At 35.1% G+C, this 12,110-nt stretch overlaps 7 protein-coding genes across 7 annotated transcripts; 6 read left to right on the plus strand and 1 right to left on the minus strand.

Moving 5' to 3' along the window:
- Positions 1–112: 112 nt before the first annotated feature.
- CPR6 (peptidylprolyl isomerase CPR6) lies at positions 113–1,228 on the plus strand (the record flags this gene model as incomplete). Its single annotated transcript, XM_071051557.1, has 1 exon — positions 113–1,228. The coding sequence occupies one exon, from the start codon at positions 113–115 to the stop codon at positions 1,226–1,228; it is 1,116 nt and encodes a 371-aa protein (XP_070907586.1).
- Positions 1,229–1,562: 334 nt separating this feature from the next.
- CDC123 (cell proliferation protein CDC123) lies at positions 1,563–2,624 on the plus strand (the record flags this gene model as incomplete). Its single annotated transcript, XM_071051558.1, has 1 exon — positions 1,563–2,624. One exon carries the CDS (start codon positions 1,563–1,565, stop codon positions 2,622–2,624), a length of 1,062 nt encoding a protein of 353 aa, XP_070907587.1.
- A 199-nt stretch (positions 2,625–2,823) lies between these two features.
- CRR1 (putative glycosylase) lies at positions 2,824–4,338 on the plus strand (the record flags this gene model as incomplete). Its single annotated transcript, XM_071051559.1, has 1 exon — positions 2,824–4,338. One exon carries the CDS (start codon positions 2,824–2,826, stop codon positions 4,336–4,338), a length of 1,515 nt encoding a protein of 504 aa, XP_070907588.1.
- A 399-nt stretch (positions 4,339–4,737) lies between these two features.
- On the plus strand, positions 4,738–6,129 carry TUB4 (gamma-tubulin; the record flags this gene model as incomplete). The annotated part of the gene is made up of 1 exon (XM_071051560.1): positions 4,738–6,129. The coding sequence occupies one exon, from the start codon at positions 4,738–4,740 to the stop codon at positions 6,127–6,129; it is 1,392 nt and encodes a 463-aa protein (XP_070907589.1).
- Positions 6,130–6,506: 377 nt separating this feature from the next.
- ATG38 (Atg38p) lies at positions 6,507–7,178 on the plus strand (the record flags this gene model as incomplete). The annotated part of the gene is made up of 1 exon (XM_071051561.1): positions 6,507–7,178. One exon carries the CDS (start codon positions 6,507–6,509, stop codon positions 7,176–7,178), a length of 672 nt encoding a protein of 223 aa, XP_070907590.1.
- Positions 7,179–7,530: 352 nt separating this feature from the next.
- NOP14 (snoRNA-binding rRNA-processing protein NOP14) lies at positions 7,531–9,918 on the plus strand (the record flags this gene model as incomplete). The annotated part of the gene is made up of 1 exon (XM_071051562.1): positions 7,531–9,918. The coding sequence occupies one exon, from the start codon at positions 7,531–7,533 to the stop codon at positions 9,916–9,918; it is 2,388 nt and encodes a 795-aa protein (XP_070907591.1).
- A 280-nt stretch (positions 9,919–10,198) lies between these two features.
- CLB4 (B-type cyclin CLB4) lies at positions 10,199–11,482 on the minus strand (the record flags this gene model as incomplete). Its single annotated transcript, XM_071051563.1, has 1 exon — positions 10,199–11,482. One exon carries the CDS (start codon positions 11,480–11,482, stop codon positions 10,199–10,201), a length of 1,284 nt encoding a protein of 427 aa, XP_070907592.1.
- Between the last annotated feature and the right edge of the window lie 628 nt (positions 11,483–12,110).

Raw genomic sequence — 12,110 nt, forward strand, 5'->3', positions numbered from 1 at the left:
AAAGGCCCATGTACATATAAAAGCAATTGGATTGTCAACATTGTGATTTGTAGAGATGAATCGAATATAAAAGATCAATTGTGCAATATACAACAACAGTATATATTCAATAATGTCTAGACCTAAGGCTTACTTCGATGTTTCTATTGGTGGCTCTCCACAGGGCCGTATTGTATTTGAATTATACAAGGATGTGGTTCCAAAGACCGCTGAGAACTTCTTGAAGCTGTGTGAGGGGAATGCTGGTATGGCTAAGACCAAGCCAGATGTACCATTGTCCTACAAGGGTTCGATATTCCACAGAGTCATCAAGGACTTCATGTTGCAATTCGGTGATTTCACAAACTTTGACGGTACTGGTGGTGAAAGTATCTATGGTGAGAAGTTCGAGGACGAAAACTTTCAATTGAAGCACGACAAACCATACCTATTGTCTATGGCTAATGCCGGACCTAACACAAACGGCTCCCAGGCTTTTATCACATGTGTACCAACACCACATTTGGACGGCAAACACGTTGTCTTTGGTGAAGTAATCCAAGGTAAGCGTATTGTCCGTTTGATTGAGAAACAACAGACAGAGGATGGTACGGATAAACCAATGAGAGATGTGAAGATAGATGAGTGTGGTCTTTTGCCAAATGACTATGTAGTCCCTGAAAATGCTGAAGAGACCCCTACCGATCAGTTCGGAGATAATTACGAGGAGTCTTTGAAGGATGATGACAAGGTTGACATAAAGGATGTAAATTCCGTGTTGAAAGCTGTTAATGCTGTTAAAGATATTGGTACCAAGCTATTTAAAGAACAAGACTTTGCTAATGCTTTGTTAAAATACAAGAAGTGTGATAAGCTCCTAAAGGAATACTTCCCTGATGATTTGTCGAAGGAGGACATGGAACGTGTTAACCAATTGAAGGTGTCTATCCCATTGAATATTGCTATCTGCGGTTTGAAGGTGAAGGATTACAGAACTGTCCTAGTAGCATGTTCGGAAGTATTGTATCAGGAAGCTGCAGACGATAAAGCTAAGGCAAAGGCTTTCTATCGTCGTGGTCTAGCTTATTTCCACGTAAATGACACTGATATGGCCCTTACTGATCTAGAAATGGCTACTACCTTCCAACAGAACGATCCTGCCATCTTGAAGGCTATTAATGACACTAAGAAGAAGAGAAAGGAACAAAGCGAGAAACAAAAGAAGTCCTTGTCAAAGATGTTTTCTTAAGTTTACTCAAATTCTGCTTTAGTAATCTATCTTAATATATAGTATTTAGGTAACGTCCTTATTTAATAGAAGAAACTTTGCATCTTACTCTAATAACATTACTTTTTATTGAAATTGATTGATTTACATTAAATAAGAATGTGAAATAAACTCCCTAGAAATGTCCGTAGGATTTCGATCTCATTGAAAAAGTACTAATTTTTTTTACTTGCCAAAATTGCGATGAGCTAACTAAGATGACATATATTAATAGAAATGTTGAGGTAAGTTGATTACATGTTAGTTACAGAATTTACGTTCTAAATTCAAGATTTTAAGAGACGTAAACAAAAATATGGATTCTGAAGAATATACACCGTTAAGCGAACTTCCTGTTACATGTGAGCAAGTTGAGCACTGTGCTTATTCCTTTTGGTATGAGAAGTTTAAGAGCCACATACCTAAAACAAGAATTATAAAACCACTACCTCAACAATTTATCCAGTACTTGGAACAAGATGGTATCAAGTTACCAATTTCTAGTAATGAGTTATCGAGCTATACTGATGATATTGTGAGAAGTGAAGAAAATGAATACAGTGATTGGGAGGCTGATGAAGATACAGCAACAGAATATGAGCCAGGTATTGAACCTCTGAATGATTTCCCAGAGTTTCATCAGCAACTAAAGGATATCATCTCAGAACTAGGACCGGTTACACCTAAACTAAATTGGTCTGCTCCAAAGGACGCCACATGGATACTGCCAAATAACACTATGAAATGTAATGAAGTAAATGAAATATACCTGTTATTAAATGCTTCAAATTATATTGTCCATGATCTAGAACATGCTTTTGATGAATGTGTCGACAAGAAACAGGGTGAGCCGGAATATGAACTTATCCTAAGACAATGGTTCAATATTAATCCAGCATTAGAATTTAGGGTATTTGTTAAAGATGGAAAGGTTGTTGGTGCTACGCAGAGAGATTTGAACTATTATGATTACTTAGAAAAGCTTTCAGACACCTTAAAAGATCTAATCGATGAGTTTGTCGAAGATGTTGTAGTTCCAGGCTTTCCTGATAAATCATTTGTTATTGATCTATATATACCGCGACCATTCAACAGAGTTTATTTGATCGACATCAATCCATTCGCTAGGAAAACTGACTCCCACCTATTTACTTGGAATGAAATAATAGAAATAGATACCACAGAAGATAAAGACTATGAAATGAGATTGGTCACTGAGCATAACACCGGAAGATTTGCCTCTAAGGAACACTCCCAAAACCATGTCCCAAAGGATGTGGTTGATGCCAGTTTAGATCCGGAAAAAATAAAAGAATTGACTGAGAAATGGTCTGAGATGTTGTTGAAACAGCAACAGGATGTTAGTGATGAGGAATGAGAAGAGAGAAGCCGTCTGCTATCTTGTTCTTGAACTTATACTTTTGTGTACTTTAATTATTAATGAATTATAAACGCCACAAAATGATTTTCGATAAAATTTTTAATTTGTTAATAAAGATCGGAAAAAGACTAAAACTTTGATGACTAGATTTGTTTCATCAAACTGATGCTATCAATGTTCCTTTCTACTTTTATATATGAGAGCTGATGTTATGTGTGAAACCATGAAACAAAAATCTTATATTGCTATATTCGCTGCTGCATTTAGTTTCCTATCTAGACTAGTCATCTCCGAGCCTTTTTTATCGGAGGGGAGTATCAATTGCAGCTTGAACGATGGAAAATGTCCTGAAGAATGGCCGTGCTGTTCACCTTATGGTGTATGTGGAAGCGGACCTACTTGTGTGGGTGGTTGTAATCCACAATTTTCATTTAATGATATGAGTTGCTTGCCAAGTCCTATATTAATACCATATGACATGCTGAGTTTCAAATCTGAGGATAGCGCCGTTGAGCGATTAACAGCAGGTAATCTTCATAAAAGCAAGTACATACTGAGGGCTGAATCAAGACTAAAAGAAAAAGAATTAGAACTGCAAAAAAACAAAATTATCCATTATACTAATTATTTAATTACCAACAGCAGTGATCAAGCTCGTGAAATGTTAATCGATTATAAATTTGTTCATAGTGGTCTGACACAAATTGATCGTGACACTGGCAATATCCAGTTAACGATGCCTAAAAGAAGTACTGGAAGCCTAATTGCAACAACGAAATCATTTCTCTATGGCAAAATATCAGTAAACATGACAACTGCCAGGTCTGGTGGTGTAATTACAGCATTGGTTTTGATGTCGGCAGTGGGTGATGAACTCGATTTTGAATTTGTTGGCAGTGAATTGAACAGTGTCCAAACTAACCACTATTTCCAAGGAGAATTAGACTACACAAAGATGAAGAAACATAGCATTGAGCAGGACACATGGAGAAACTATCACACTTACGAATTATCTTGGAGTGAACAACAAGTAGACTGGATGATAGACGGTCAAATTATTCGAACACTATATAAGAATAATACATGGGACAATGAGCTCAATGTTTATAAATATCCAGAGTCACCTATGAGATTGGAAGTTGCTATATGGCCTGGTGGTTCAGAAAAGAACGAAATTGGCACCATTATGTGGGCAGGTGGATTGGTAGACTGGGACAATGCCCCGGATATGTTAGAAAAGGGTTACTTTGCAGTTAATATTCAGAGTATATCTATTGAAACTTCTGCAAACCGTCATATGCCAAGAATCTATCATTGTTTGACGACGAAATCGGGCAAGGATATTAATGAATTACTATCAGAGGACTTAAAAAAAGTTTATTTTACCTATAACAGCACTAAGAATCCGAACTATAACGAAGATTCTTTAGAATGGGACTGCGTTGATGATATTTATTTACCTAGTATGAGATCATCTGGTCTGCATTCCAACAGAAGTAAAGGTAAGCTTCTAGACGATTCTCAAAGTTGGAATAAGGAAGATGATCGAGAACAACTGAACAGTGATGATGAAATAGACATTGAAGAATGGTACAGAAGCTGTAGCACGCAGTCTAAGCCCAAACGAGAATCATCCCAAGGTTACTCCAGATTGAATTACTCTAGAACATTTGTAATCACATTGATAATCTTAATCGCAATCATTATATAATTATTTAGACTTCTAAGTATCAGTATTTAAAACAGAGAATAATTAACTTGTTAATTAAGTACTTCTTATAATTTGCTTATTTATATATATACATATATATATATATATTCACGTGATTAAAGTTTATTAGCTTTTCCCGTTTTTTATTTCGCGCCGCGAAAAAATGAAATTGTTGTTTACTTTAAGCAAAACATAGCTTAGACTTTGCTCATCTCAAAAATAAGAATCATGAATTTTATCTTAGAGATTAAGGATTTATTTTTGCACATTTCTCCTTAATTGCTTAGTTATTATAATTGTATAAAACTATTACAAAGAAATTGAAATTTAAAGAAGAAGAGAGAATCATAAAGAAATAATCTAGATAATTTTACAAGGGAAACAGAACCAATATTTATTATGACAGGTGAAATAATAACTATCCAGGTAGGGCAATGTGGTAATCATGTTGGTAAATACTTTTGGAATCAATTGATAAAGGAGCATGGAATAGAGAGAGATGGTTATAGTAAAATTAATGATGATAGTAGTGTGATACGTGAAGATGATACAAATCCTTTTTTCAAGCAGATCTCGAGCAATCGCTATGTTCCTCGCGCAATTATGATCGATTTAGAACCTGCTGCGATTACTGATGTACAGAGTTACTTTAATGACTTTTTTAATCCTAGGAGTACATGGGTATCTTCCGAAGGTTTAGGTGCAGGTAATTCTTGGTCTACTGGATATGATCATGGCATAAACAATCAAGACAGAATTTTAGATATGATTGATCGTGAGTTAGATTCCACAGATAACTTTGAAGGTTTTCAACTGCTCCATTCGGTTGCGGGTGGTACAGGTTCTGGTCTTGGTTCAAGTCTTTTAGAAGCACTGACTGACAGATACTCGAAAAGCTTTGTAACAACATATTCAGTGTTCCCAAGTAAACAGTCAGAGGTAGTAGTAGGGCCTTATAATACAATGTTAACCTTGAGAAGACTTTGTGAAGACTCTGACGCCTCAATAATATTCGATAACAACGCCCTTATGAATTTAACTGCTAGAACTTTCACTGATCCGAACACTAGTTATGAACACACCAATCAACTCATCTCATCAGCAATGTCTTCTATAACAAACTCTCTAAGATTCCCAAGCTATATGTATAATTCTTTGACCAGCATATTCTCGACTCTAATTCCCACTCCAGAACTGCATTTTTTAACACCTAGTTTTACTCCTTTCACACCTGACTACATTATGGGCGGGAATAGATTCAAAAAAAACACAGCATATGATGTATTATTAGATTTATTAGATCCATTTACTTCGTTAGTATCGCGAAAATCGGAATCTGTTGTTTATTTTAATATTTTCAATACTGTTATTGGTGATGTTGAGCAGAAGCATATACTCAGAGCAATGCCGAAGATGCAACAAAGGATAAACTTTGCATCATGGTCTTCTTCAGCATTACATGTAAATGTAGGTAGAAGATCACCATACCTTCCATCGCTTGAGACAAGAGAAAATAATGTCAGTGGTTTGATGCTCGCGAACACTTCGGCAATTACTGCCGTATTTGAAAGATCAGCCTCTGCATTTGATAAATTGTTCTACAAAGGTGCATTTTTAAATCAGTTCGATTCAGGTAAACTGTTCCAAAATGGATTAGATGAGTTTGTTGAATCACGAGAGGTTGTTACGAGGATGATGGAAGAATACTCTGCAGCTGAACAAGATACATACCTAGATGAAGTGTTGAATGATGAAGATATTATGATAGGTGACGTTGAACCTGAAGAATAATGAGGATAAGCATGAATAGAGAATTATTACCCAATCGAAATTTTTTACTCATTGCATGAGTTGTAATATTAAAAGAATTTATACTTAGCATAAATCTAGTGCATTATTAAATTAAGACTAAATACTGATTATTAAACCTTGTATAGCGGGTTCCTAGAATGCCGTATGAAGTTACATTTATTTCCCAAAACAAAATGTGATGTACAATGGTAGAAGATGAAGAAATGATGAGTCGGCCTGATGACCCAAATATTACCGTAGTATATAATTTTCAGCTAACTGTAACTTGTCAATGGGTGCATATATTGTAAAGAGTTATTAAGTTCGTAACAACTTCTTTTTGTATTGAGCTTTGCATAAATGCTCACAATTATGAAATGACTACTTTGAACCATACGTATGACTTAATTAGGCAAGCGGAGCAGAAATGCAGAAATGGGAGTCTTAACGAAGCTTCAGAAATATTTAAGCAAGCTTTAGATACGCTTGATACTGACACTCTGAATCCAAGTAATATTGATGGAGCTGTATTAGAGGCTGTTCAGTTGCTACGAGATGACCTAACCTTAAGGATAAAAGAGTTGCAAATTTGTATCAAGGAAACACCAAAGGAAGAAAAAACTATCGAAAGCAGAAAGAACAGTGCATCAGTGATACATTCAGCTCTCACAAATAACAACTTGGCTGCATCTCGTTATTGGGATGGTAGTAGAAATAACCTAGAAGGTAGTATGAATGTTTTGACAGATCCAGTTATGAATTCCTTTTTCAATAAACTACAAAATAGTATGTTGGAGATCATTTCGGATGCAAAAAGTGAAGGTTCAAACGTCAACGAGCTCAATTCTACGGCGGTCTTTCGCATTGACCAATTCAAGAAAGAGATGTTAATCTATGAGCAACGAAAGATGAGGGAGCATCATATGAAATTGGAGCAATATGCACAAGAAAACAAAAGACTTGTAATAAGAAATGCGAAACTAAAAGAACGATGGGATAATCTTGTTGAGAGTGCTCTTCAGCGAAAAAACAGACAACAGGAACCCTAAATTTAGTTACTATACTTGTTTGCCCTGTAGCAGACTTATACAAAAGCTTTTGAAATACTAGCTAAAATAATATGAAAAGGTAGAATTAAGATGCCTACAGTTATGATTAAACTATAATTCTGGTTATGATCATGTCCCTTAATACGTTATTTGTGATATTTTACTTGAACTGAAAATTTTTGAAGAAGTTCAATTTTTTCATTTTTCTGAAATTGCGATGACCTGGGTGAAGAAATACTCATCTCATCTCATTTAACTAAAGACACAATTAGTTTTCTTGTCAATTATTCTCCGGAATAGCTACTACCAGACAGTTGGCATTTTATAACTGTTCTAAAAATATAAAATTGTTATGGCTGGCTCACAACTGAAGAATCTAAAGGCCACCTTAAAGGCTCATGGTCTTACGGGTCAAACCAATACCAAGCATACTAAGAAAACTAAGAGACAAGCAAGAGAATATGATCGTGAGGAAAAGGCCAAGACCATTGCTAAAATTCGTGAACAGTTCAATCCATTTGAAGTGAAAGCTGCGAAGAATAAACGTAAGGGTGGTGATCCTGGGTTGAAAAACTCTGATAAGGTCGCTGTAGGTAAACCTGGTATTTCTAAGCAAATTGGTGAAGAACAAAGAATGAAAGCTTTTGAAGCTAAGAGGTTAATGAAAAAGAGAAAAGGTGGTGTAATTGATAAAAGATTCGGTGAGAGGGATAAGAATTTAACTGAAGAAGAGAAGATGTTGGAGCGTTTCACGAGAGAACGTCAATCGACATCTTCTAAAAAAAAAGATTTATTTAATCTAGAGGACGACGAAGATGAGGGTCATTTTGAGTCAGACATGTTCGGTAATAAACTGACTCACTTAGGTGCATCATTAGGTGATGATTTTAATCTCCAGGATGAAGTTGAGGATGATCTGGATCAACCTCCTCGAAAAAAGACGAAGGCTGAGGTAATGAAGGAGATCATCGCTAAATCCAAGTTTCATAAACATGAAAGACAGGAAGCTCAAAGAAAAATGGAAGACAATATTGACGAGTTGGATGATGATTTTGAAGATGTTATGGCCGAACTTATGACTACTCAACCTACCAAGAAGAAAGAAGAGGAAGTTGGTGAAAATGAAAAAGATTATGATATTAAAGTGAAGGAGTTGTTAATGGAGAAAAGAGCTGCTCCTGCTGATAGAACTAAAACAGAAGAAGAGCTGCAAAAGGAAGCAGATGAAAAGAGACAACAGCTAGAGGAACAAAGACTAAATCGTATGAAAGGTATGGTTGAAGACGAAGAGGGAGAAGAGAAGGGTGTTGAAGATTTGGATGATGGATTTTGGGGCAGTGATAGCGAGAATGAAGATGCTGATGAAATTGCTAATTCTGATGATGATGTTGATTTTAACGTTGATTCAGCCGGAAATGAATCTCATAAACCTAGAAAGAAATTGGCCATTTCTTGTCCTCAAAGTCAAGAGGAAATGTTAAATGAATTGAAAGGAACCCCTCTTATCGACCAACCCTCCCATATTAAAGATATTATAAAGGCTTATCAACCCAAATTAGCTGAAGGTAACAAAGAGAAGCTTGCTCAATTTTCGAAAATTCTACTAAGATATATGATATTTTTGGCGAATCAGAAATATGATAGTGATATAGAAACGTTTGATAAAACTCAAGACCAATTTTTATCTATTTTGAAGAAACTCTCTGAAAAGTATAATCAAGCGATATCTGAAGAATGTAGATCATATATTACCAATATTCAAGCTCGCTTCAAAAAATTTAACTTCTCTGCCTTTTCTACAGGTGATATATTATTCTTTTTGATAGTTGGTATACTATTTTCCACATCTGATCAATATCATTTAGTCGGCACACCAGCGCAAATTTTACTTAGTGAATTTTTGGAACAAATCAGGTTTAAATCCACAAAAAGAATAGCTGTTGGTGCAATTATAATGAGATTGATAATAAAATACCAAAGGTTACCAAGGCGCTATGTCCCAGAGATTACTTATTTTATTCAGAAGTCCCTAATTTCTCTACTAATCAAAGAGAAGGATATTGATAGTGATTTCCCACTACCGATAAGATTAGATTCTTTTGAATTGGGTATTACGTCTAAGGATCCTGTTTTACCTGAGCAAGGTATTATTCATCTACATGAGCTTTTCTCTAAGGATAATATTGATGAAGAAAAACTCAAATTGAATATATTGGCTAATATCTTTGAGGATTTAGATAAAATGCTAGGCAATTATTGGAATGATAAAGCTGCCTTCACTGAATTATGTGATACTATACAACCTATATTAAAAATATATTCAGAAAGGTATCCGAATATTTCAACTGTCACTAAGATAATTGAGAAGTTGCAGAGAATGAAGAAACTGAACACACATTACCCATTAACATTACAAGCTCACAGACCAACTGCTATCCCATCTTATGCTCCTAAATTTGAAGAGAATTTCAACCCTGAAAAGAAATCATATGATACCGATGCCACAAGAAATGAGGTTAACAGAATGAAGGCTCAATTGAAGAAGGAACGTAAGTTCACTATGAAGGAATTGCGTAAGGATACCAAATTCGAAGCAAGGCAAAGAATTGATGAAAAGAGAAAGGAAGCTGAAGTATATCATGCTAAAATGTCCAACATCATCAATACTATTAATACTGAAGAAGGGGCTGAGAAGAATAAGTACGAGAGGGAAAAGAGATTGCGTGCTGGTAAAAAATAATAATCTCTAATTTTTAGCTTGGAGTTATGTATTAGTTTTCATTTCATTGTATATTAGTAATTGCATAAGATCGATATAAAACCACAGACTGTCAATTCGTAAGAACTATTAATTATTATTATTAAGTGAATACATAATACTGTGATGCCAACTTAGTGCGATTTATGAGAAATCTATATATGTAGTATTTTGATTAATTTATCTTCAAATAATTACGTTGTTATCAGTTTCATTTGAGTTATTTTTTAAAGATGAACAAGGCAACATTAATTATTCAAAATTAAACAACTTCCTCATACTCTTCCGAAGAAAGATTACCTAAAAATTTGGTAACTATTAGTGCGACTTGATGGTACTGCGATTGTCCATATTTCGCCCAAATTGCTTGGTGACTCTGTTCGTAATTTTGACAGTTTTCTAGTATTAATGATGCAAGTGGATAAAGCTGTTCTTGGGTATATCCAGAATAATAGACATGCTTCATGGTCCAACTTTCAAAACCTAGTATTATTCTACTTAGGAAATAAGCACCAGCAGCCAACCAACTTGGTAGGGCACTTATTAATGACGGCTCCATAATAGTGGTTTCAAGAAGGTATTTTGCTAAGTTTCTGATACTGTATTCGTAGTCATCGGCTTTACTAATTCTTCTTAAGAATGACATTGGACCTGGCCAGCTAACTTCAAATGCTAGGGCATCTATCATATACTTTTCAGCCTCAATGATATCTTCTCTGGAATATGTGTCATCCACCATATATACAATGTCTTTGATGGTGGGACAATTAATCTCTTCATATTTTGATGCTATTAGGAGAGCTGTAGCACTAACTAGTTGAAATCTATTCAGCGTAATTGTTTTTCTTGACAGAAATCTATCAATTATGTTAACAGTAAGGTATAGTGTTTCAGGTAGTAATTGAAACCTCTCATGTACCTGGACTATCCAGTCAATCACTGTTTTTCTGTATTCCCATTTCAATTCTGGCTGGCCGGCCATGTAGTACGGATTAGGTCTATATTTCAGCTCTAGTTTTCTCATGTACCGGAAAATTTCGGTGCTATACTCCACAACCATGACTGAATCGTAGGTATCATCGTCTTCAGGATCAGGAGTTGATCTGTAATACATTTTGAATGCCTGATCTAGTAAGTCTTGAATTTCTTCGTTAAATATTGGGGACAACGGTTCCACAAAGTTCTCATAATCTTGCTCTAACTCATCTAATTGATCCCTTAAGGAATTTCTGTTTCTTGTTTCAAGGTCAGATATATCATCAACCTCAATTCCCATGTCATCTTCTTCTCCCCCTTCTTCTTCTTCCTCGAACTCCTCTTCTTCTTCTATCCTCTCTACCTCATCAACTATATGCTCCGGTATACGTCCAGTCGGTACTTCGTCTTCATTTTCATATTTTGATAGGTAAGCTGGAATATTTTTTATTGTCTTAGATTGATGTAGTCTATTTACTTTCTGAGATGTCACATCAGCCAAAGCCCTCCTCTGTCGTTGCTCCATCCTTGATGTGTTGATATTTACCATATTATTCTCATCTTGATACATTTTTCTATAGTTTCGTCTATGATTTATAACCTTTCTATAAGTGTTCCTGTTACTATTATACCACAATGAGCTGCTAATTGCTACTTTCTTTTGTATATCATATAAAGCAGATCTATAGATTCAAATTGAAGCTAAAAAAAATATACTAATTAATTTTTTGTGTCTCCCAAAACAAATAACTAAACAATCAAAAATAAAAAGAAAGAAATATAAAGAAGGCCTATCCATGTCCCAACTTACAGTTGTCCCATTGCCAATATATTGCTTTTGTCTCTACTATACAAGTTTTTGTGTTTATTTTATGAGATGATCGACAAAACCGGTTTGCGAATTGTTTACTTGTTTACCTTATCTCCAAATTAGGAATCATGTAAACATCCATTACCCAAATAAAAAGAAAGAAACGACTGATAGACTTCTCTGCATTTGCCTTTATTCTTTTTTTTACTCGTTCGCGAAGTTCTTTTCACAGAAACTACCGTACATCAGTTTTTGAGGAACACCAAAAATGTTCTTATATTTCCCCGTGCAGATATTCTCACTGGCCCCACTTTCCTAACTAGTTCAATTTATTTGTACAAGGTTTTCTGTTAGGCTGTATAAACGTTCAGAGAAATTGAATGTAGGA

Source organism: Nakaseomyces bracarensis (genome assembly GCF_045282275.1).
Source record: "Nakaseomyces bracarensis strain CBM3 chromosome Unknown Scaff6_1, whole genome shotgun sequence".
NCBI lineage: Eukaryota > Fungi > Ascomycota > Saccharomycetes > Saccharomycetales > Saccharomycetaceae > Nakaseomyces > Nakaseomyces bracarensis.